General features: G+C 31.6%; 1 protein-coding gene across 2 annotated transcripts in view; it reads right to left on the bottom strand.

Moving 5' to 3' along the window:
- LOC129800048 (cell adhesion molecule DSCAM) overlaps positions 1-25,501 on the bottom strand; it is a 113,327-nt gene that overhangs the window by 57,396 nt on the left and 30,430 nt on the right. For both annotated transcript variants that reach the window (XR_008751578.1, XM_055844407.1), the window contains exons 2-6: positions 10,451-10,573; positions 6,013-6,284; positions 5,682-5,880; positions 1,178-1,322; positions 923-991 (exon numbers count right to left, since the gene is read on the bottom strand). Coding sequence is in view for 1 of the 2 variants with exons in the window: in XM_055844407.1 (XP_055700382.1) it covers positions 923-991; positions 1,178-1,322; positions 5,682-5,880; positions 6,013-6,284; positions 10,451-10,573 (808 nt within the window). In the remaining variant the exon portion in view is untranslated. The remainder of the gene's footprint in view (positions 1-922; positions 992-1,177; positions 1,323-5,681; positions 5,881-6,012; positions 6,285-10,450; positions 10,574-25,501) is intronic.

Genomic DNA, 25,501 nt, shown 5'->3' with positions numbered 1-25,501 from the left:
CAATATATCACATTATAGGAAAATTATTCATTCTCCTCCACATGCAACAAATAACCCATTTGCAAAACATTACAAAAAAAACAAACAAGAACCACCATCAACATTAAATCTAAAAAGCAGAATGCAGAGATAATACATAAAAAATAATAATAACGAGATTAGAAAATAAATAAAACAAGCAAAAAGTTATTAATTCAATGTGTCTGTTGCGGGATTAATGAACGGGGAGAATTTTTTTTCTGGTTTTAAAGAAGAAAATCAATAATATTAAAGTTTCAATGGAATTTTTGTGGGCAAATATTTGCAATCAAGAAAAAGACGATCATGAACTTCAAGGAAAAAAAAATGATGACAAATGAATTAATGCAATAATCAAAGATTTTTGACATTGTTTGCTATTTTTTTTTCAATTGTTTTTTTTTAGAGTTCTTTTGGAGTGGGATTTTTTTTAAAGGAAAAAAAGAAATATTTACACACTATTGTAGCTTACTATCAAGAGATTTTTTTATAGCATTACATAGAGCCACAGCTGGTGCTAAAATAAAATACACAAAATTATTCTTATATGAGTGATCATTTCATCAAAGCCGTATTTTTCTATTTTTTTTTGCTCTTTTTTTTTACTAAAAATCAAGACAATCTCTTCCTCTACCTTTTTGTTCTTGCTCTAATTTATAAAATGGATAAATAAAGAGGGTAATAGATAAATTTTGCAAGACAAATTGAAAAGCTTATACATTGAATTCGAATTAAAGAGTGTAAAATGGTGTTTTGAAAAAGAAAAAAAAGAAGAAATTAAAACATAAAACGAGAATTATAGAAGCCGCAACTAATGAATTAATTTTAATCAATTTTCTGTTCTAGATAAATATATAAGAAAATTGCTAATGGAGAGCCCATAATATGTAAATGAAGAACTTACTTGTATTTGCCACTATCTGTGCTTTTAGCATTCACTATGAGTAAACTGCCATTCTGCAGCTGAAAGATTCTGTCGATTGTGAAGAGAGGAAAAATAAAAAAAAATAATAATAATAAGTCCAATGTTAATAAACACATAGTTGGGAATCAGAGTGCAATATTTCACTCCATTATCACTCATCAGGGGCAATTAAATTCATATTCAATTGAAATATTATTTATATATCATATTTGAATGGATAAAACCTTCACTCGCCTCTTATCATTTGTTACTGGTAGAGTAGTCTTTCCCTTGGACCACGTCACATTGGCCCTCGGAGTGCTGCTAAAGGGGCAATTTAATACTATAGGACTTCCAATCTCCACCAAAACATTCGATTCATTACTCCCACGTGTGAATTCTGAGCGTAGGTCCAGGTCAGAAAGGTACGTTGGAGCAAAAAAGGCAATAAAAACAAATCAGTGCAAATATTTGGTCAATAAAGGATGTAGAAACATGAACAAATTACATAATTTGCCAAATCATTGGGTTCTACACAGAATCAACCAATTAAACTGCAAATATCTCAAATTAAAAAAAATCACAACAAAGAAGATTAATTCAAGTACCTGCGTAAAATAAGCTTCTATGGAAACAAAGTAGTTTATTTCTCAAGATATAGGTTTAATTTAAAGGTATAATAGGTATAATTAATCCTCAATATTTGAGGCTTCTTGAAGGAGCAAATCGACTGATTTTCTTAGAATTTCCCATTTAGACAATATTCAGAGATTGTGGTTAATTTATAATTAATAATACCAATCAATATTTGTAGCAATAAAATGGAAGAAGAATATTAAATTGTTTCTCATTCGAAGATTCATTTGAAAATTCAAGTAAAGGCCCATTTAAACTTGGGTATTTTGTGCGACGCACCAAGTGAGTCTTGGATAATTTACCCAATATGGTTTGTTCCTGAGATAAAATCTCCTTGTCACCTGTCAAAATACTCTTAAATGTGTAGCGGATAGAATAAAAAGTAAAGCAGATTTTCTATTTGATTTCGTAATCAACATTTTAGGCAGTAGGGGAAAGTACTCTCCCTTCGAACGTTCATGCCTTCGAATTATGTGAATTTTCTTTTATTATTCCTAACAGACTTAAACATTTCTATTAAAGATTAGTTAGCTTATCAATAATTATTGATAATTATGTATGAATCTCTTAGAGAAAATAAAATAAATCCACATTATTCGAAGGCATGAACATTAGAAGGTAGGGTGCTTTCCCCTAGTAAGATGTGGTAGTTCGGAATCATGTCTAATTTGGAACTGTTAGGACAGTTTTAGATAACAAAAAGAAAAAACAACGAAGGAGTTCTCTCGAATGTCAAGTCTTGTACTTCTTCGTGGTTTTTTTTTCTCTTTGACTATCTGAAACAGTGAGAAAATCTAAAAAATTCAAAACAGACATGACTCCATATTACCCCATCTTACCGTAAATAAATAAAGTAAGAATACTAATGGTCAATAAATGCAAACGTATTTTATTAAAAAACAACGTCGTTAAAAAGTTATTTGAACTTCTAATTCCGAAAGCGTATTCAAAGTAAATTTCCTAAATCAACTTTAAATTTATCTAACTAGAATACAGTAGACTCTCGCGCAATCGGCTCTTTCTCAATCGGGCAACAAATTTTGTTCACAATTTTCACGTTTAATTATGAAGCTAATTCGATCAAATTCTCTGCAGTTCTTCCTATTTTATCGTGATTCTTCATAATTGAGCGCTTTTTGTGGAATTTACAAAGGCTTTGATGCTCAATTCTATCGCTAAACCGGATGACATTTTGCCTCATATTCCCGATTGAGAGAGAGTCTACTGTAATACACTTCGATTTCGTTAAATATTTTCAATAACAATGTCCCTTTTTTACTATTTTCATCTTGAACGCATATGATGGTCTTCCTAAAACTTTATTAAAAAAGTATTTGAAGAAAAATTTTCCAATTAAATAGGAAATTAGGATAATATGCTCGAGATCTACAATAGGACATGGTCGCCATCTTGACTTGACACTTCTGACCGCCATGTCGATTTACTGTCAAATCCTAAAAGTCTTTTGATTTATCTGAAATTTTAATAACGTTGCAGCTGATATCAAGATCTTTTCGGAGGTCAAATTATTAAAATCGTATTCGCACCCGTCAGCTCTTTAGTGGCCGAAAGAAATCCACTTGTACACCCCGCAGACTCTTGAGTACGTGCAACGACTACTTTATGTTATAAAGGAATCATTACAAAAGGATTTGAATCTGCGAGGTGTACGAGTACATTTCTCTGGGCCACTAAAGAGGTGACGTGTGCAAGTGCGATTTCAAAATTTGCGTTCGATCTATGATCCGGTCTAAGTTAAGCGATTACTTGGATACATACGCTTAAGTTTCAAAATCATCAAACTGACAATCACACTATCTTGTAGGCCTCAAACATCTTTTCCTTATTCCTTCAAATTTTTGATGGGCTCAGATTCCTTACAATCTCAGCTTCTGTGGTCCAAGGCGAAATGCGACCTCGTCTGATCGGGCTCAAAATGTGAATGTAACTTGTACACGTTTTGACACTCGTAGATCACGAATGTTATACCCGCCAAAAACGATTTTCATGGCCATCCGTCCCGCCGATTCTACGTAGTACAAACGAACGGAAAGAGATATCGAGAAGCAAATTTCGGCAAAGGCTACATATCGGATAGACAACATCAGATGATATCACATCTATTCCCCCCCCCCACCTCCTTGCAACCATTTTAGAACATCCCAAAATATTGTTTCCTCAATAACTCAGCCCCTATGGCATGGATCTGTCCTAAATTTAAGTATGTTATAGTTGGGCCTAAGAGCTTTAGATTAAAAAAAACCTAAGCACCACCGAGCCTTCCCGACCCGAGCTCTATGGGATCAAAAATTGCCATATCTAGGGTAAGTGTGCCAAATTTCGGCATAGTTGCATGCAAGCGTCGAAGTCTCAAGTTTGAAATGTAATATTTTAAATACAAATTGATTTTTTTATTCTTTCTTCTGAAAGAATGTTGTTTGGGACCTTGTAAAGTTTATCGTCTTTGTTTTGTTTAAAATCATTCTTAAAACATTTTAAAATGAATAAAAATATAGACATAGCTTTGGTGCCCTATTTCGGCCACCTTCATTCTCATAGTTCCTTGCCCTTTCGGGAATTCTTCCAATAACTTTTTCACGTCATCTCGGTTGTCGAAGCTACATTTTTTGTTATTCTTTTGCATTGTATAATCTCTAGAGTACGTAAAATCTAAAAGTTCATGGAAATTCGAGGAACAAAAAAGGTGGCCAAAATTGCAAGCTGGCCGGAATTTGGCACACTTACCCTAATTGTTAGAATTTCAAAAAATTTGGTAACTCTCGGTAAATTCTGCTACTTTTTTGAACACTCTATTTTCATCGAATTAAAATCTAAGTTCCAATTAATCGAAAAAGCGATTTTCGTATATTCAATACCGAAAAGCTCGGAACGTATATTTTCAAATTTGATTAAATTTTAGTATGTTGTAGCTGAGGTTAAGAGATTTTCAACAGTGGATCGCACTTTGCCCTACCTCTAGCCTGACCCCATTTATAAATGAAAGTAACCTGAGCCGGACCATATCTTCGGTGTTTATGAAGCGATTTCGTTAAAATTTTGTATTTGAGATCGAAATCTTTCTGACAATTCTGCGAGGAAATCCTGTTGAAAATTTTAAATAACTTCGCCCAACAAAGAGATCTTACTTAGATTCCTATGGTCCAAAGGGCAGGAATATTTTCTTTTATTTCTAAAGGGATGTTCCAAACAGAGAAATGATCTTTCAATGTTTTCCTCTTCCCATGGTATTACTTGGAATTATATGAAGTTTTATCACTTTTCAAAATCATAATTTTGCAGATATAATAAAATACTTCTCCACAAAGTAAGAAACATTTTTTGGAATGAAATAAAAATTCTGCCTCCGCCTTTGTATTTTAGCCGAGACACACTTGGGGGATTAAGACAGGAGACGGGGAAATATTATCCAAGGCGCGAATCATTTAGGGAGATTTCCAAGACTTTCATGGGAAAACTTTCAAGCTCTGCACATACTCTGCCTTTGAACACTTCATATTTTTCGCTGAGTGTGTGCAAAGTGCGAAGCCTGAAAAATCTTTTTCTAATTTAAGTGCATTCCATGAAATTTTCACTGAAATGTAAATTACCAATCGAGCTTTGTTTCCTTTTCATTTCGCTAGAAATAAAAGGAAAATTAAGAAAATTGAATAATATAAAATTTGAGTCATACTCTTAATGGTTACTTTCACTGAAGTAAGCAATTTTACAGAAATTACAATGTTGAATGGGTAATAAACCATTTGCTTTATTACATTTTAATTTTCTTTGCTTTAGGTCTCTTTCTTCTCGTCATAATTGATACATCTTCCAATTTTCTCAATATTCTTTTGCTTTTTAAACATTTTCTTTGAACGGAGATAGTTTAGAAAGGTGTAAAAGTGCTGAAAAAAATTACCCCTACCGGGATTTGATCTACCGTCAGTTTGGTTGAGAATAAATTTTCAAGAGTCAGAAAGGGACAAAAAATATTCGGCCGGTGTTCTTGGGCCTGGGGACGGGGAATCTTTCGAAAATATCTACATCGTCAGTTAAATTGGCATCTTCTGTGTTGGTATTTTATAGAAAAATTTATATATTTATGTATAAAATATTCTGAACTTACCTGTTTTGTAAATTTTGCTCTCTCGAGATATAATAGCGCCATAAATTGATTTTGTATCATTGACCAAACATCGATAGATACCATTTGCATGATCCGAATAGAAAATCTTGAGTGTTCCATTTGGAAAGATGCGAAAATTGTTATTTTGTGTCACAAGAATTTCACCATTGCGAAACCATGTATAGGTGAAGGATGGGACCTAAGATACAGTAAAAAAAAATGATGACAATTTGTGCTGAGACAAATGACACACATTTCACAATTCACCATGATTGTGAAGTAAATGTTATTTTGAAGATGAAAATAAAAGAATAAATAAAATGTGACATACGGAAATTTGACGACGAAAACGAAATCCATCAAAATCATTTTCGGAATCTTCTTTCGCATCATTGTCCTCATCAATTATTACACTTGAACCATCGCGTTTCACCTCAATAAAATTCGCAAAATCGTCCGCATTATTGTGAGATGACGAAAAATTTGGATTATCCTCGTAATTATTAGTATTTAGACCATCATCCCCATCATTATCATCAGCATCCTCGTAATCACCCTCATCACCATCATAGTTCATATTTACACCATCATAAGAAAAATCACCTGAAAATTAATAATATCCCAAATTACAACTCTTGATTAATGTACTCAACAAACACGGCTCTTTTTTTCCCTCTCTAAAAGAAATTAATTTCTTTTTCACCCAAGAATCCCACTGAACAAACGAAAAAGAAAAGAAAAAAAAACCGGGTCCAGCAACCATTTTGTTCGACAATTTTTTGACAAATTTGCCCATTTTTGCACAACAAATTGTATTCACCAATAAATTTATACTCTTCTCCTGAATTTATCTCAACTCCAAACTCCTAAAAAAAAGTCACATAAGAAACATTTGAAATGCAAAATGTTCTTCTTCATTTTTTATGTGTTTACCCCGAAAAAAAATATATCCAAAATACCATCCATCTCTAATATGGGCATTTATACATATACAATACATCCCAAAAATAGATGATATATTTGTTAAATATGCAGACAATTTATGCGACTTAATTTAAATGGTTTTTCAATCAGATTTGGTATCAAGATCAAACAAGATATATTAAAATTCACAGAATTTTGCGAATAAACCGATTTTTTGTTGATGTATCAACAGCAATTAAGATTGCAAAGTCACAAACTTTCCGATGACTCTTAGGATCAAGTCGCTAGAAGACATTAAATAGAAGCATAAAAAAGATTTTGTGTTCGATTTTGGTGATTAATTGCATCTTTTACAAAACTTTCCGTCCCAATTTGGATGATAGAATATTTTATCGATAGATCTGACGAAAGTTATCATTAACTAATTAAGTTTCCGTAGAAATTGCCCCTTAAATTATAAATGCCTTTGTCTCTAATTACTTCTTTTGTCCAGAAGCATATAATTTAATCGATGGTACAGTTAAAGTTTTGTATTTAATTTCTGCAACGAAGAAATTTATAAATTTGGGTTGTTATTTATCTATTTAGCTCTCAATGCCCTATATATTTATATTAGGATCGAACAAGATGAATTAATAATTCATCCACGGGTTTGTTCAACAAGAAACATTGATAACATAAAATATTTTAGTTCTATCGCTTCGTGGATTGGCTAAATCATTGACAGCATTCAAAGCTCAAAACCTGTCAAAGAAATTAAAATATTTCCCTAAAGCCGAAGTGACTTGAAAAATTAAAATGAAATCGAAATTTTTCAATTCGGATCTAGATTAAAAAGTCGAAAAAAATCCCAAAAATCAAAATCCCGAAGAGTCCAAAATCCCAGAAAAGCTACTGTCCCGAAAAGCCAAAATTCGGGAAATTATGATTTCTGTGTGACAAAGGGTAATTATTGGCTAATCGGGATTTTTACCCATTCAGGACTTTGGCCACTTCGAGCTTTTGGTGTTCGAAATTTTGTATTTCGGAATTTTGATTTTCAGGACTTAGCTGCCACCAAGTATTATCAACACTTCTTCAGGCTAGAAAGATTTTCTCAAAAATTAAAGTGAATTGTGTTGTACTATCCGAACTAGAATAATATTACAAAAAGTATTAAATATTAAATATTAAGATCCTCAATTTGGAAAAGGCGTTAAATTATTCAGTGTCATAGGTACCGAATTTTCGATTTTAATATAGGCTTCAGACTAATGATAAAACCTAGTTCTCGAATTTCCGGAATCCTAAATAGAAAAGAGTTCAACTGGCTAATCAAGATCAAGTAGACAATTTTAAAAATTGTTCTTGAAAAGAAATTAGAGAAGCCATATGCCTAAACTTTAAGTCGGAAGCCTGTATAACCGGGCTAAATAACTCAGAAGATCGCGTAAAATAGCTTAAGAATTGTAGATTTGATTTTCGGATAAAAATTACTTATCGGTTCCTAACCGGTTTTATAACCAATTAGAATTGATTCAGGCTTGTCAGAAATTCCAAGATCTTTCCTAATGAACCAAAACAGGGTCTAATTGGCTTTCTTCTCAATTGAGTAATAATCATTCAGACAAAGCCATTTCGAAGCCAAGTCAAATCTATTCGAAAATCGACCGATAGTGCAAGTTTACATATTTGCCGTTTTAGCGCAGGCTGTTCTTCCATTTCGAATTTTCGGTAATCCTGACACTTCAATCGTCAACAAATCCAAAAACAGTACGGAAATAATTACTACAAAAGGTATACTTTTGTGCAGTTTTATGGAATTTAAGTATGGCGAGTGTTTGAATTTTAAATTCATTTTTGTGCAACTGGTCGTTGGTTTAACACTTTAAGTCGAAAATTGGGGGTCAAAAAAAAACAAATTTTCTGACTTCTTAGAGCAAAACATAACTTTAAAAGGCCGTAGGAGAATTTTTTTGGGACATCAGTGTTCCAATCGTTCTTAAAGGGTTAAAACTTCGAACTGGTTTTTGAGGTAAATTCTCTCTGATATAACTTCGAATCGGTACGAAAACCGCAATCGGAGAGAATTCTCAAATCTGGAAGGTTATCAGTATTACTAAACGTAAGGACTATGTAAAGAAATACGCTCTCTTGATTTTGACCTTTGATGGTGAAAAACCGTTATTAGAAATGATTCAGTGGTTTTTTGCGTATATGGACGAAATTTCCGCCCAGGTAACCCCTGAAACATATCCAAAAATCGCCCGTATTCTCGATCAATCCCTAAAAACCTGGTTTTGGAGTAGCAGGGGAGGGCTGAAGCCGAAATAATGGGCATGTTAAAGGGTCTTTGGGATGACTTATGAGGGGATCTTTCGGAGGTCCCAAGCCTCTATCTCTAATTCGTATGACTTTTAAGCGTGGTAATGACTGGAAGAATTAACAACGTGACATCACTTCTCAGAAATCGTCTGAAACGCGAAGATATATTGTGAAAAGTTGTCTCCGGGAGATGAAAGGCGAAAATTTTAACTGGTGAAAAATCAAGTTTTATACTGCACTCTATGTGGAGTTCGGACAATAAAATGGCAGCACGGACATTACAGTATACTTGTTCGTCTGTTCGGTCGTTAAATAGGCTGAATAGTTAACGATATCCAATTGTTTTCATACATTTTTTTAAATATTTTTTTTTAAACTTGAATCTAATAAGGAATTGTTTCACGATAAAAATCAGTTTCTTTAGAATATTATACAAAATCTGGAAATTATTCTTCATAATAAATAATTGATTAATTACTTTTCCAAACCCGAAAAAATTGAAATACATACTATTTATTCATTAAAGAAAACCTATAGATTTGTAATAACTCTATCGTTAAATTGAATTAACTCGACGGATATCGATGTACTTATTACTCTTTTTCGATGCGAAATTTCATCTCGACTGAAGTATATGCTTAACGAGCTATATCCAGGAGACCGCCTAAAATTAGCGGTTCATTTTTGGGAATTTTCTGTGACTTTACTACAATCGATCAACACGAAATTTTCACAAAAAAGAATCGCTAATTTTAGACGTTCTCCTGGAATAACCCCTTAAGTGTTTTCAACTTAAGAATATACTTCAGTCGAGATGATTTTCGTTTGGCAAAGTTAATATGGACTTTAAATAGAATATGCTTAACAGCGCCTCATGAAATAGCCACAAAAGAGTGCAGTGTCCCATATACGAGTATTTTACAACACGGGGACTTCGGGATCAAGAAAAAAATTAAAGAGGAAATAATACAGAGATCTCATGGCCCAAAAACCGAAAGCTAATATTTTATTAGACCACAGGACACCTTTAAAATTCTAAATAACGTCTATGAAAAGACATCATTTTGTTGCACTATTAACTCAATCATTCTATAAAAGTTTGTTATACTTTTTTTAAAGTTTATAGCTTAATTTTAATATAAAAGAAAAACTTGTAAAGAATTTATGTCTCTAAAAAATTGTTTGATATTCATTTAAATTTTTTTTAAAAATATAGTTTTTTAATAATAAATCATACTAATACTACCTATACTTTTCTCGTGTGTACAATGCAAATCTGTATTTTAAAATGAACAAATTAATACCATATTTGAAGAAATAACTTGCCAAATAAATCTAGCATAAAAGAAACTCAAGATCTTTGAAATCAAAAAATTAAACCCTTGAACTTTAAATTACATTGACTCAAAGTATGGTGAATACAATTTGTTCTATTGAGCTTAAGACCAAAGATTTTAGTATGAGCTAATCCTTTTATTCTCCCATTTGACCCATAACCCTAAGAAATATCCATTGTGTTGATAGTTTAATTGAAAACTTACGTGTGAAATTCACAGAGCATGGCAGCAGGAGAGGTGATTTTCTTGAAACAATGCCCGAGGATGGTGGTTCAAGAGCAAAACTTAATCTGGGGCCCGGTCCATCTTTGTTGATAAATCCACACACTGCAGATGAAATAAAACAAAAAAAAGCACCAACAATTAGTAATTGTGTTACTGGGAGATGAGAGAATGACAGAGATTAAGAGTCTTAAGTGGAAAAAAAGAAGTAACTGAGTGTTTTAGAACCTTGGAGAACTATTTGTTTTTCTTTTGTTTATTTATTTTTTTCTTATTCTTCAACTTCTTATTAGTTCATCTTAACCCCTTATTTGCCTCCTTCTCTCCCCCTTTTCTTTTTTTTTTAATTTTTTTTTTTGGTTTCATGTGAGGATATTGTTCCAAAAAAGAAAATTAGACCTAGACACTCTCAAGTGGATAAATTACTCAAAATTGTTTTCAATGAAGAAATTAACCTAATAATCTGATGAAGGCATACGATGTGCTTTATATATGTGTCACACACCATCAACTTGGGAGTACTCAATGAATATCTTGTTGTCTCATTCATTCCCTCCTTCAGGCCACACACAGAAAAATATGTACACAAAAATTTCTGTACATAAAAACAATAACTTTTTATGCACATATTTCCTACACCAAGAGATCACGAAAAAGTGTACACAATGATTTGTTCACCGAAAGGAGCTAAGATCGTGTACATTTTGTTACTCTGGCACTTTTTCTCTCTCAGCGGGAGAGAAAAGAGAGAGAAAAGTAACTCACTTGGTACTAAGTACGGAGAGTTTTGCGCAATATTCTCAATATCTGACAGTTTTTCGGGAATCATGGCGGGTGTTACGCGTGCTGTGTCAAATATAATGGTGAGGACACGTGGATAAGCGTAGATTTCTGTGAGAAAAAGTGTTTTTTGAGTTGGAAAAGCAGGTAAATTTTCCGTATATCAGTGAAATTCTTCAGAAAAATGGTTTATGGTGTCTTTTTTGTCTACAGCATGAGAATCACTCTGAAAACCTGGGGATATTTTATGAAAACAGCATGAAACTGACGCCGGCAACCTTCCCAGAATTTGGAAATTTTACATCCCTTGCTCCACAAAGTTGCAGTGAATTGAAGGTCACCGTGGAGGGCCTCCTCCAGATCTGATAAAATCATCAGAACTTTTTTACAAGCTCATTTGTAAAGGTAATCCGCCACATTTTCTAATTTTCTTTGTTTCTTTCAATAAGATTTTATTTGCCAACTTCCTACTTTTCAATGCTCTAAATTTAAAATTTGCCCTATTTGAAGTTTTCAATTCAGATTAGATTATAATGGGGGCTGTACCTTAAAAGACAACAGAACTCAAGCCCCCATTTAAGCCCCATTCACATCAAACAGACTGGGCTTTTTTACATGGTCATTGCTTTTTTACTTCTTCATTGCTTTTTTACACGTGGAAAAAATATTCGAAGAATTGCGGCATCAAACCAATTTTTGCATCAATTTGATCTTTTTCCGTTCTCTGAGACAATATTCTGTAAAAAAAATTATATTTTAGTAAAATTAGCCAAATTTAAATACCTTGAACAAAAAGTAAAAAGCAATTGCCCGGTCAATTGCTTTTTCTTGACAGTTCCATATTATATAGTCCGTTAACATTCTCTATTTGAATTCACTGTTCGAAATTTCATCGACCGCCATCGAAATCAGCTGATGCCAGGAAAAACCAAAACAAAGGAAATTTTACTCATAAAACTCTTGTGAAAACCTTTGAAATGTATTTAAAATGAGTCTAGGCATTAGTGAAATTAAAGTTTAGTATAAAATACATGTGAATAATGTGAAATATATTGTTTTGAACAACTGAAAATATTTCCCGCCTTGGACATTTTACTTACACTGGATGGCGCTGTTCTCAGTGAGTTATCTTATCGAAAACAATGAAGGTGTCATATCACTTCTCCATTGCTTCTTTGAAAATCGATTAAAAGAGCAATGGCCCAGTCTGTTCGATGCTATTCTGTCCAAATTTTCAATTAGTGCATTAATTAGGCATGTGAAAATTTCAAGAAAAAATTGAAACTTTTGAAATATTTATTTAAATAATTATTTCACTTAAAAAGAAAACGAAATTCTATTCTTCAAAATTTATTGTATAATATGTGTAAAATTTTAAAATTAAATAAATTTTGTCATTACTAAAATAATTTTCTATCCCAATTATTCTTAAAAATGTTAAAGTACCACATGTTGAAACTTTCAGATCGTTCTTGAAATTTTGTGAAATTTCACATTATTACTATAAAAATAAATTTTATGAACATAAAAATAATTTCCTATCCCATTTATTTTTAAATTTTAAACTATCCGATATGAAATATTTCGATAGTTTATGAAGTTTTTAGAAGAAAATTGCTTGAACCATTCAAATAAATTTACTAATTAATCAAACAGTTTTTATACCAATTTTCGTTGAATTCCTCTTAACATACATATTTCTATGTGAATAGTTAATAAAGTGGTAGAAAACGTGTTTCTTCACTGATTTGGATCATATTTGCCTCCTCTTTTCCATTTAATGTTACTAATAAACTGACTGAGAATTAAGTTATTCTAAATAATTTTTTCAGAATGGTCTCCAAAAACATATGAGTTTTTGAGTAACGCTTCTACGTTCAACTGGAAGTGGCCGTGGAATTAAGCGACCATTTTTGAAGCAAGTATTCAGAGATTTCATAGTACTCCAGTCGGGAAATGAACTCTAATGAATTGGCTCATCTGAAATCCAGAAACCAAATATTCCCTGATCAAATAGACATAAAAATCTTCATTCAAGGAGTACTTCAACTCATCAGCTAACAAGCACTATATGGTTTTTGGACTTCAGATGAATCAATTACAAGAAATCATGTCCACCGAAAAGTTTTTTTTTTCAAAAGAAAAGAAAATCCAATAAAATCAGGTAACAATGGCTAAATTTTTAAATTTTTAAATGAAAATTTTAGAAGATATTGTTAAAATCTTGTGCTTCTATAAGCTTAAGAACTTTAATTAAATTTTTTTTTTAATATGCTGGAAAAAATTTTGGAGAAAATATTTTGTTTTTTTTAAGTCTTCCTGACCCACGTAACCCCTTAAGATAAAAATAAAGAAAGAAATTACTGTAAACACTGTAAAAGATGTTGACAAAATTGAACATAAGAAATATTTCTCACTTTGCATAGCTTACTCTTCTTATTGTATAGTTTCCAAAAAAATATAATGTGTATGTAGATAAATTCTAATATTTCAGTTTTATTAAAATAAAATATATTTAAAAATTATTAAAATATTTCTCCTTGGGATAAGGCATACGACGGAGGCTATAATTTACGAATCAGAGTTCTCATAAAAAAATACTGTTAGTGTACATACAAAAAAACATATTTTGTAAAATTGTTCATAAATATTTGTGAATTACTATTGGGGACTTACGAAATGTTCTTAAATCGTGTAACTCACTAAAATGTTCGTAAAGGATTGTATTTTTTCGCAAACACTGTCCGTAACAAGATCACCTAAAGAGGATTTTTTGTTCTTTTGGAAATATTTGTTCGTGAAAGAACAAAAAATCCTCGTTAGGTGATCTTGTTACGGACAGTGTTTGCAAAAAAATACAATCCTTTACGAACATTTTAGTGAGTTATACGATTTACGAACATTTCGTAAGTCCCCAATAGTAATTCACAAATATTTATGAACAATTTTACAAAATATTTTTTTCTAAAATTTCCTCAAAATGTTAACCATGGTTAAAAAAAAATAAAACAAGAAATACACAAAATGTTAACAAATGTTAAAAATTTGGGTACCAAATGTTAAAAAATATTTACCAAATGTTAAAAATTTGTGTACCAGCAGTTAAAAAATTGTGTACCAAACACTTGCTTAAAATTTTACCAAACACTTTTTCAAATCTGGACAGCCCTCGGTGTAACAATTTTGTGTACAAATTTTTCTGTGTGCACATGCAATATTCTTTTTTTATTTATTTATTTTTTTATTTTTCTTTTGGTTTTATGCGATCTACATTACAACAAAAATATTTTCTTATCATTGGGCTTTATCCAATATGCACATGGAAATGTGCTCTAATTTTTATTTATCCACAAACCAACAATTCACAATTAAAGTTGAAATTTCATGATGATGATTTATTAAAGAAGAAAATATGGTTTGAAGAGGGGAAAGAATGTTTAAGGTGAAACACGGAAGAAATCAATTTTCATCCTCTTAATAGGCAAATTACCACTAAAACCCTCCGCTTCCCATCCATTCTCAGTGCACTAATAGAAAAAGATTTGACGATAGAGTAGAGAGATTACCAAGTGCAAAGATACACATGAGAAATTTTTAATTAATCAGTAATTTTTTTTCATTGTATGGTTATAGATAAAATTAATTAAATTATTGTAATTTTCATTTTGCTAATATTAAAAAAACCTCCTCTTCCACCTCAAAATCACTTGCATACCACACAATTAATCGTACTCATAAACACTATCAAGTTATGTTGCAATTTTTATTACAGTGAACAATAATATTCTTTCCCATATCATTATGCATAATCGAGTTGATGAGTTAGAAAAGATTCATTCACTCTATGCCCCTTATTAATGTTTGTTTGGGTAGAAAAAGAATGAGAAAGAGAGCATTTAAGTTTATATACTAGAAGATCGACAAGCCATCAAAAGTGGAACTGAGAATCATATTAAATTTGTTTATCAAAATCAAGGTCAGAGCATATATAAAAAAAAACTCTTGAAGAGGGAACTGGAGAAAAAAACAAGCCTTGAGCTTTGTAGAATATATCATATGCAGGATTGTGTCAAAATTAGTGAGACAATAGATTTTATGTCAAAGTGTTGTACTGATATCGATTTAATTAAATAATTTTAGGTATGTCCTATAATAAAATAGCCCATTAACCCTAAATATTTAACCTGGCTTAACGAAAACGGGATCTAAATCAAAATCAAATGGGGTCAAAATTTGTTTTATTATCTAGAAATAAAATTAATAAAGTCCAGTGATATTACTTAACTTTCAAAAAATAATTTAATCAAGAAAAAATACTTGATAGATCTTATAAATTGTTTCTTGATGGTAGAATTTGTCCTGGAGGTTAAAAAAAAATGCTAAGACGGCGATGGTCGTATTGCAAAAAAAAAACAAATATTAAGATCTAAATAAAACACAGTGTAACTTCAATAATGTAAATACCTAAAAATATTAAAATCCATTAAAAAAGAATGAAGAATGTAAACAGTGAGAGGTTTCACACGTGCAGATCACCTGACTAGATTCAGTTAGCTTGAATACTGATCATAAACGTTTGGAAATTGAATCCTGAAAGAAAAAACTACAGCTACAGCGCTCGCTTTGTAATCCGGATGATTGGGAGATAATATGACAGATGTCCGCTTCATAATCCGGATGGATTTTTTGAATTTTTTCAACGTCTCGAAAATATAATACAAGTTTTTTTGTAGAATTAGAATAAAAGTTTTAAAGAAGATTAAAAGGCCAATTAGATAATTCTATGCTATTATACTTCATTTATTGAACATAAACATCACAGGATAATTCATTTTCATTGCTGAACCCACATGCATACATTACCTCAAAATTATTTTAAATGTAACCGTCGATAACTCGTCCGGATTACGCCAATCCGGATTAGAGAGCGAGTACTGTACGTGGAAGTCTCCTAGCCACCCCTATTTATAACAATTATTATAACAATTTGACCGGTTTGGTAGGTTCAGTGTTAAACTTCTTTAAATCTATTAAAATATTTTCTCTCTGGACATAAACAATATTTTAATTAAAAAAAAAACAAATGAAAGTATTTTTGAGTAGAAAAGAATTTCGAACTAAATTCAGCATATACCTATTTTCGAATACATATGTGTCTTGGCTAATTCATTTTTTGTTTTAATTTTCAATCCGTTTAAATGCCTATCGCTATTGCAAGACACTCGTGCCACTCGTGCATTACTTGCACGTTTATGAATGACATTGAAAAAAAACCATAAAATTTCTTTTATATTTTGTTTCAATGTGTAACGTGACAACTATTGATAAAATTGAAATTTAACATGAAATAAGTCATAATGATAAAGGTATTTCGGGACATAATGTGGGTATTTTTGGACACATCAAATATCCTATAATTATTTGTTTTCTTATTATTTTCAAGTTCTGTATGAAATATTGACCTTAATTCTGAGACCAAGATCAAGATCAAAATTTCAAGCTGTCAAATATTTCCAAGATCAAGATTTCATATTCTGACACGAAGTACTTATGGAACTTAAAATGTCTTAGCTAAGTAACAAGATTTCAAGATTTTCCCTACTTAACGAAACGTCATTTCTGACAAATATCTTCATTTCTTTGCCGAATTTATTGAAATTTCGCCATATAAATTAGAAAAAATAACCAAAGGTTGTATTAAATAATATATGACAGGGTATTATCGGAAATAAAAGAAGTGCATACAAAACTGTCATTCTTTTGCAGGTATTCTCAGGATGTTGTACTTGATAACGTACACCTAGACCGTTTTGTACCATTACGATTAAATTACAAGATCAAACATAGTATTTTTCATAGTCATTCTCTTTTTGTCTCATCTCTTGCAGAAACATTCTTCATCAAAAACGATTTCCTCATGAAACTCTTCAAATTGTTAGTACCTTGAAAATTCCAAGCACCTCCGAGAGGTTCTTGGAATTATTTCAAGAAAACAAGAAATTTGACGTCTTGAAATCTTGAAATAGGGTAAGTTGCATAAATTGGAACAATTTCCAGAGGCTCGAACTTTGATACAAGATTAAAGACATTATAAATACATTTTTCCCTGATGACATACATAAATTTGCTCCTTGATTCTTCTAGAATATTACCGTTTCATGGAAATTCTTGAAAAACAGTTTGAAAAGTTCTTAAATACAAGAAAAATACGTGAGTGCAAAACAATATAATTTGGACAGGGTGGGTACAAGTTGGACGTGGGAATTTGGACAATGCGTAGGGGAAGGTTGTGCAAGTTTCAAGATTTTTTACTGAATGCCATACACACTGAATCAATTGTACCACTAGGGTAAAGTGTATAATTAAAAAGTAAAAAACATTAAGGCTTAGATATATATTATTTATTAAATCTTTTTCTTGGATATTTTAATTTTCTTGCTTTGCTCCTTTTCTTCTTTTATTTTGAGCCTTTCTTCCTGTTTCTGAAGTCTAATTCTTTTTTTTTTTTCTTGTATAGCCTCTTCTTTTAGTTTTCTTTAATCATACGAATTGTCACAAAGAACTTCAAACATGAATTTAAAAACTTTTGAATTTTAAACCTTTGGGCGAAAGCATTACACCCGTTTCGTCAAGATTAAAGACGCGATCAGGAGGAAGTTCCAGAAGATCTTTGGATTTTAAATATTCATGAGTTTTCTCAAACCACTCAGTGGTAATACCAGCTCTTTGGGTTGTGTATGCTTCTGGTGTACGAAGTCTCAATTCTGGGTATCTGTTCAAAAAGCTCTTGAACCAAGAGTATCCTGGCCTTCCATCGGTGAACTCGTTGACAATCTTGAACTTCTTACAAATAATTTTCAGTGTTGAGAACTTGATCTTTTGTTATAGGATGCCACTTGTCACTGCATCCTAAAATCCATTCAACGAGCTCATCTTCTATATCTTTTGGCAGCGTAGGAGGCCTTCCCCCAGAGCATTCTTCCGGACATTTCCCGGTAGGCTTATTAAAAAGTGTTGTTCTTGGCACCCCAAATAATACTGACACCTGACTTAGTGACTTTCCTTGACGAAAAGCTTCCAGTGCTTTGTTCACTTGGTCTTGAGTATAGGATTTGTACTTTTTCAATTTATTTGCCTTTTTACCCATATGAAATAAAAAGAAAACCCCTGCAATACAATCGTATCTCCGGATGTCCAACTTGTCACTTTTGCTCACGCTTCAAATAAGCACTTTTTCTTCATACAGTTAGTAATTATATCAAATAAAACCATTACGTACCGTTAACTATCGAGATTAAACACTGTATTCCACTAAAAATTTGCCAGAAATATTGAGAAATGTCAACAGAACCGAAAAACCAAAGTCACTCTTCTTGTGTTTTTATTAGGAAAAAATGGCCAATCGATGTATTTTTTCGACGGTGAAAAGTTACACTGTCAATTGAGGTGAGAATTTTATACGTTAAATCTTATTCATATGAATGGATTTTCACTTTATTTGCAGCACAAGGAACCAAATAATTAAACTAAAACATAGAAAAATATAGGGTAAGTGTGCCAAATTTCGGCATATTTGCATGCAAGCGTCAAAGTCTCAAGTTTGAAATGTAATATTTTAAATACAAATTGATTTTTTTATTCTTTCTTCTGAACGAGTGTTGCTTGGAACCTTGTAAAGAGTTTACCGTCTTTATTTACTCTAAAATCATTCTTAATACATTTTAAAATAAATAAAAATATAGACATAGCTTTGGTACCCTATTTCGGCCACATTCATTCTCATAGTTCCTTGCCCTTCGGGAATTCTTCCAATATCTTTTTCACGTCATTTCGTTTGTCGAAGCTACATTTTTTGTTATTCTTTTGCATTGTATAATCTCTAGAGTATGTAAAAACTAAAAATTCATGGAAATTCGAGGAACAAAAGAGGTGGCCGGAATTGTAAGCTGGCCGAAATTTGGCACACTTACCCTACAAATTAAAATTTAGTACTGTATTTATCAAGAAAAAATTGCCCGTCCAACTTGTACCAGCGAAATTTTCCAACTTTTGCCATTGTCCAACTTATACCAATTTACCCTATTGGTTCCAGAGTTGCAAATCTTGATATCCACACGGTTTGTGTCTTGGATTTAAAGATTACAAGACATTTGACAGATTTGACATCTTGATTTTGAATTTTTAGATTTCAGAATACCAAAATCTTGAAATTTTCTTGATCTTGATCTTAATCTTGGTCTCAGAATTGAGGCCATATATCTCTAATATATTTCTCTTAATATATTTCTCTTGTTTGAGGAGGCCACAAGTCTACAACCAAGCGCCTGGCAAGTTGGCCTTTTTATATGGAGCTATTTGAAGCCAATTCCTAAATTGAGCTCGGACTCAGCTCACAGTACTCCAAGGAAAAAAAAATATTTAAACAAAAATTTAGTATATTTATCCCTCCATACGGAAAGGTATCTTATAATACGGAAAAACTTCTCACTTTTTAAATATTTAGCATAACGATCACGAGTGCAGAAAAATTCCCATACGCATTTGTATGTGAAAGTAAGAAATTGGCTTCAACTTTGAAGGCCACTCGCCGGGGACTAGTCTACAACATATGGAAATATAATGCCCTAGACACACTTACAACTTAAGCCAAGACACGGTTTAACGTAATTATAATCAAAATAATGATTTGACTAAATTCATTCCCCACAGTTTACCACTAATTAAGCATTTTCTCGGCTTAAGTTCACAACCGGATTAGTCAGAAACTGATGGGAATGTAAACTGATCCTTATTTTAATTATAATTACGTTAAGCCGTCTCTCGCCTTAAGTCGATCGTAAGTGTATCTAGGCATAACAGTATGTCCGTTTTTCATTTTAGCAGAGACACACTGGGTAGGTTTCGAACATACTGAGAGATTTTATCTTGGAAACAAACCATCGTACTAGGGGGATTTTTTCTAGGCTCAATGGGACATATCAATGAAGTCTTTTCGAAGCATCATGGACAAATGTGACTTTACAGAACCAAAGCCTAAGTCTTTTCAAGTTACAAGGCCTATCAAAAATTAAAATGCATGTAACGTTATGAAATTTTATAGTGTGGTATTTCACATGATTAGACAACAATAATAATAAATTGACCTTTATTTCAATAGGTTCCCATTAAATAAAATGTGCAAAATAGAATGACTTTTGTAAACTTGAGCTTGACATTTGAGAGAAAAGAAATGAAATCTAGTTCTAGATTTCTCCTCTATTTAGAAATAATCACTTCGTAGTATACATGTTTTCAGAAATAAAATGTGTATACGTCATAATGAAAGTCTTTTTATTGTGACATAATTAACCTAATTTTAATTAAAACATAATTAATTTCAGGTGTCCATTTTCTAATGTTAACAATGGCATTAAAACCAAAAGTGTCCCATCATTTTTGCCTATAAACTGTTTTATTATGGAATAAGAGGAAAAATGGAGATACTTTCACACTTCTCTTGCTTTTCCTGAACAATATTTTCTATCTTTGACACAATGCCCATGATATCAGCGCCCACGAAAATGCGTGCGTGAGAAGAGAAAAAAATGCTTCGAAACAAGAAACATCATAAGATTTCCTCAAAGGACGTACACAAGAGTGATAAACAAGAGGGAAAATAATATAGAAATTCTCCGAATTCACCTTTCTCGAAGATTTTCTTTTTTTTTCCTGTTGCGCGTTCCCTATATAACATTTATAACACTCCTCCATGTCACATTGCGCGTCATTTTTCCATCTTCATCCAAAGTGGTCTTTTATTACCTTCCTCATTATTTCCTTGGTAAAAAACATTGTATCGTAAACACGTGTAAATTTATCACAAGCCTCATCCTCTCTCATTATCTCATAGGGGAAAATGCCTATGCTTCGTACGATCCCAAGCTTCGTAATGACGAAATTTGTCCTAGGTTTCCGAATAAATGTGACCCATCGCACCCGTATTTTAAAAACAAGAAGAAAGTGCTCAGTTTTTAAAATATAATGCGGTGTCACTTATTCAGAAATATAGGAAAAAATTTAGTTATTACGAAGCTTCGAAGGGATCGTACGAAGCTTAGGAACTTTCCCCTATTTGATTCTAACTGCCTTCTTTTTATCCCACCCAAGTTACTGTTTACTGAAAATTTATTTACATTTTTCTTTCATCTAATTGAAGATTCCAATTACAAATAATTAATAAAGAAATTCGCGGTAAGTCAAACACGAAGCGTCATTTATGTTGATTAATTTATAGTATAAATGTCTTTTATTTCACGTACTCACACAATACATAACATATTTTTTATTCTTACTCATCTGGCCTCTCAATTAGTTACCTATTAATGATGTTCATTCACTGTGCAAAAGCAACGTTTCTTGAGAATATCTCATCTACCTTGGCTTTTATACGAGATTAGAGGAAGAATATAGCATTTTAATTTTCCTTTTGACTTCTTTGTTTTTACAGAACACCCTAATTAAATGAATACAGCTTTAAAATGTTGATTTTTAATTGTCATTTTTTTGGCAAATATATTTTTCATTAGAAAAAAGTCATCATAACAGGTATTTCAAAATAATTCTCTTAATAAATTCTACTTTGAACGAATTGCGTGCAAAATTGTATAAAGGTATTTTGGAATGCTTCTAAAAGCTTTTGCAACCCACGAACATTCTAAAATTGGTGGCAACTTGTCACAAATACTTTTATTTTTAACTACACGATATTCTATAAACTACACTTGCCATTTCCATGGATACAAAGTGTGCATAAATTTCAATTAGATACTCATTAAAAGTGATTTCTATAACAACTAGGAAGATTAAACAAGGAAGTTAATTAATAAAGGATTTCACATGAAACACCTGAATTCTATTTATACAGTTTCATTAAGTTTCATTAGGTTTCCTCCTAACTGAGAACTTTTTGTTTCCTTTATTTCTATTTTAGTAAGTTTAATTGGGATTTATTCACAAGATTTTACTTTATTGCTTAAGTTTTAGTCTATTAAGAATTTCTAACAATCGCAATAATAGTCATATGGAAAAAGTGAGAGGATTTTTTTAGAATCTGCAAAGAAATTACTAATTAACTACCCTAATGAATGAGTATTAAAATAATTTTAGGCCACGCCTTCTTCAAGATTAATAGCCAATTAAAATTTATACTATTGATATTAACATGTTAAATAGGAGATCACTATGCAACACAGCACAAGCAGATTACTAGATAACCATGGTCATTAAATCAGTTTTGAGAGAGACTTTATGGGCATCACCTAGCAAAAAATAGACCACGCCCCCTAATACGACTTGTAAGAAGATAACAAAATCAGAAAGTGATTTGCAAAGCTCTTACTTAATACAGAAAACAATACGGCATAATCAAGCGTATTTTATTTAAGGAATTTATGGGATTAAAAAAGTTTCGGATTCTTTCACATCCATAGAGGAAAGGCTCATGATTTTGGACAGTTTCTAAATTTGGACACTATGAGGGTAAAATTGGACACCAAAAATAAATTGATTAAAATTATGGATATTTATTCCAATATTTGATGAATAATGAATCCAATATAAATATTCATACTTTTTGGAAGGTTTTAACACTAAAAACGTTAAATTTTGAATATGATTAGAATTAAAATTGCTTTGTTGAAACTTCAGTGTGAACAATTGCTTACGAGAAATATGACAAAACTTCGTGTTTACTTCAGTCTTATTTAGCTGCGGTGAACAATCTTTCCTCGCTGTTTTTCAGTGATATTATTAAATATTCATTGAATATTGTGTTGATTTATGTTAATGGTGATTTGTACATTTGACCTCAAGTGAGATATGTCTTGCGAATTACTTTTTTCGTGTGAAAAATGGGAAATTTTCTCAGAGATTCACCAGTGAGATGATAGACCTTAGTCAGAATAAATCACAAATCTTCTTAAACCAATCCATAAATTGGATAGATTAAACAAAAAAAATTGTATAAATTGAATAACTCTAAAAATTAAAATTAAAATACGACAGTATGTACTTAACGTAGTTGGTTTCAAAAATACTAAAAGTAATACAATTAACCGTGTAAACAGACGGAATTTCCACGGGAATTCCCACGAGCAAATGGTAAATTTGCTATACAAGCGCCCTCTGCAAAAGTGCACGAAACTGCCCGAATGTCTTGAAATATTTTGAATTTCAAATGGAAATTTTCCGTTGGAGGGTGAAATATCAATTTTCTAAAATGGAAAAAAGCTATCTCGCTCGAGATAGCTTTTTGCTTCCGGAGAATTCCGAAAATTTAATTTGGAGTGTTTTTAAGCAAATAATATATGAAAAAACATGTAAAATCTCCTGTAGTGATCAAAACATTGATTTTAAAAGCAAATTTGAAATCGAATATTAATACTATAATAATTTTGAAAGGATTAGTGTTTCTGGATTAAATCAAATATTCATCAATAATATTTCAGAAGAGGTTTAAATGATTGAAAAGGCAGATTCAAAATTTATCTTTTTCAATAAATCCCATTATTAAAAAATGTAAAGAATATAATAATGTAGATAAGGAAATACAAAGAATAGTAAGAACTATCGAAGTTCACTGATGAAAATTATAGCCAGAAACCATATAAACTGCCTTTTCGGATATAAAATATTACTTCAATATTTTTTATTGTTTACTTTTTTTTGGAAATAAAATTTTAAAATATTTTACAGTCTTCTTGTTTTTTAAAACAATTTGTATTCAATTATTATACAATTAACTAATTTTTGTAAACATCTCTGTTCCGAATGAATTGACTGCTTGGTCACCCAGGGACACTTTATACATTTTCTTCTAACACTTTATAAAATTTTAAATTATCAGCACTACAATTAAACGAAAATTAATCAATAGGTCCTATCAGCAAAGATATCCAAAGCCTGTCGTTGATTTATCCACTTTAATTGGGGGTTTTTGACAAGATATTTACGCTATAACAACATTTCTAATCATTTCTCGAGAAATTTTAAAAGATTTTCCATGAAATGTATTAATAGATAATATTACTAATATCTTTGTAGTATAATAAAGCCACTTTAATAAAATAAAGTACGTAAAATATCTTCTAAATACACATTCCGTTATTTATATTCGGAAAAAACAAAATTTGAAATTCAAATCTTCGGAGCATTTTTGTGTTGCGCTTGAAGTCCACCAGAGGCGCATAGAGCGGATGGTAAAAATTTGACAGTTCAATATGGGAATTTCCATCCGGAATTCCCATCCGGAATGGAAAATCTCATGGGAATTCCCGTGGGAATTCCGTCTGTTTACACGGTAAAAGCGAAATGGGATAGAATCAAATCATATTATAGTAGAATCAATCCTTAAATGCGTCAGAGTTAATCACAGATATGCTGAAAGCAATATGTAAATGGGATAAAACCAATCGTATCATTTCTAAAAATTAATTAAATTTACCCAGTATTTAAATGAAAAATCGAACAGCTTTTATAATTGAAATAGTGTTACTTAATTCAATCCTACTGTTATCGATTTTGGCAAGGATGAAAATATTTTGTGTATTTTGAATTTTCCCAAGAGTTCCAATCACAATAATACGGAGTAAGTAATGTATACAAGTTGGCAGGGTTACCAAGGGGCGTGTCAACTCTATTTTTTTCCCTTTGCGACTTATGTACAATATAATTTATGTTTTAACTCAAGTTCTACTGACCATTTCTAACAAATTTTGATCGATATTTTTCGTTAAATCAAAAATAAACTTCTTCATTACAAGATTCAATCTTTAGCACGAGTCCTGATCAAAATCCCAAATTGTTAAAATTCCTGAATTATCAAAATTCTTAAAAGGACAAATTTTCGAACTTTCGGGATTTTGGCTTTCGGTATTTTCACCCACTTACGATGTTGTCTTTTCGGATTTTAGCACATGCGAGATTTCCGCTTTAGGGATTTTGGTCCTTTCGGAATTTTAGTTTTCGAGATTTTGGAAATTCAGAATTTTGACACCCGGAGTTTTCGGCAATTAGACCCATTTACGACGTTGTCTTTTCGGAATTTTGGCCCTTTCGAAATTTTGGCTTTCTAGATTTTAGAAATTCACAATTTTAGCGTTCGGAATCTTGATTCTCGGTATTTTGACGCATTTGGGATGTTGTCTTTATGAGATCATGGTCCATTCGGAATTTTCACTTTTGCGATTTTGACACTTTCTGAATCTTGCTTTCCGA

The sequence above is a fragment of the Phlebotomus papatasi genome, chromosome 1, assembly GCF_024763615.1.
Source record: "Phlebotomus papatasi isolate M1 chromosome 1, Ppap_2.1, whole genome shotgun sequence".
In the NCBI taxonomy this organism is placed as follows: Eukaryota; Metazoa; Arthropoda; class Insecta; order Diptera; family Psychodidae; genus Phlebotomus; species Phlebotomus papatasi.
The sequence above is the reverse complement of the archived record's forward strand: the minus strand, read 5'-3'. Positions and strand labels throughout refer to the sequence as shown.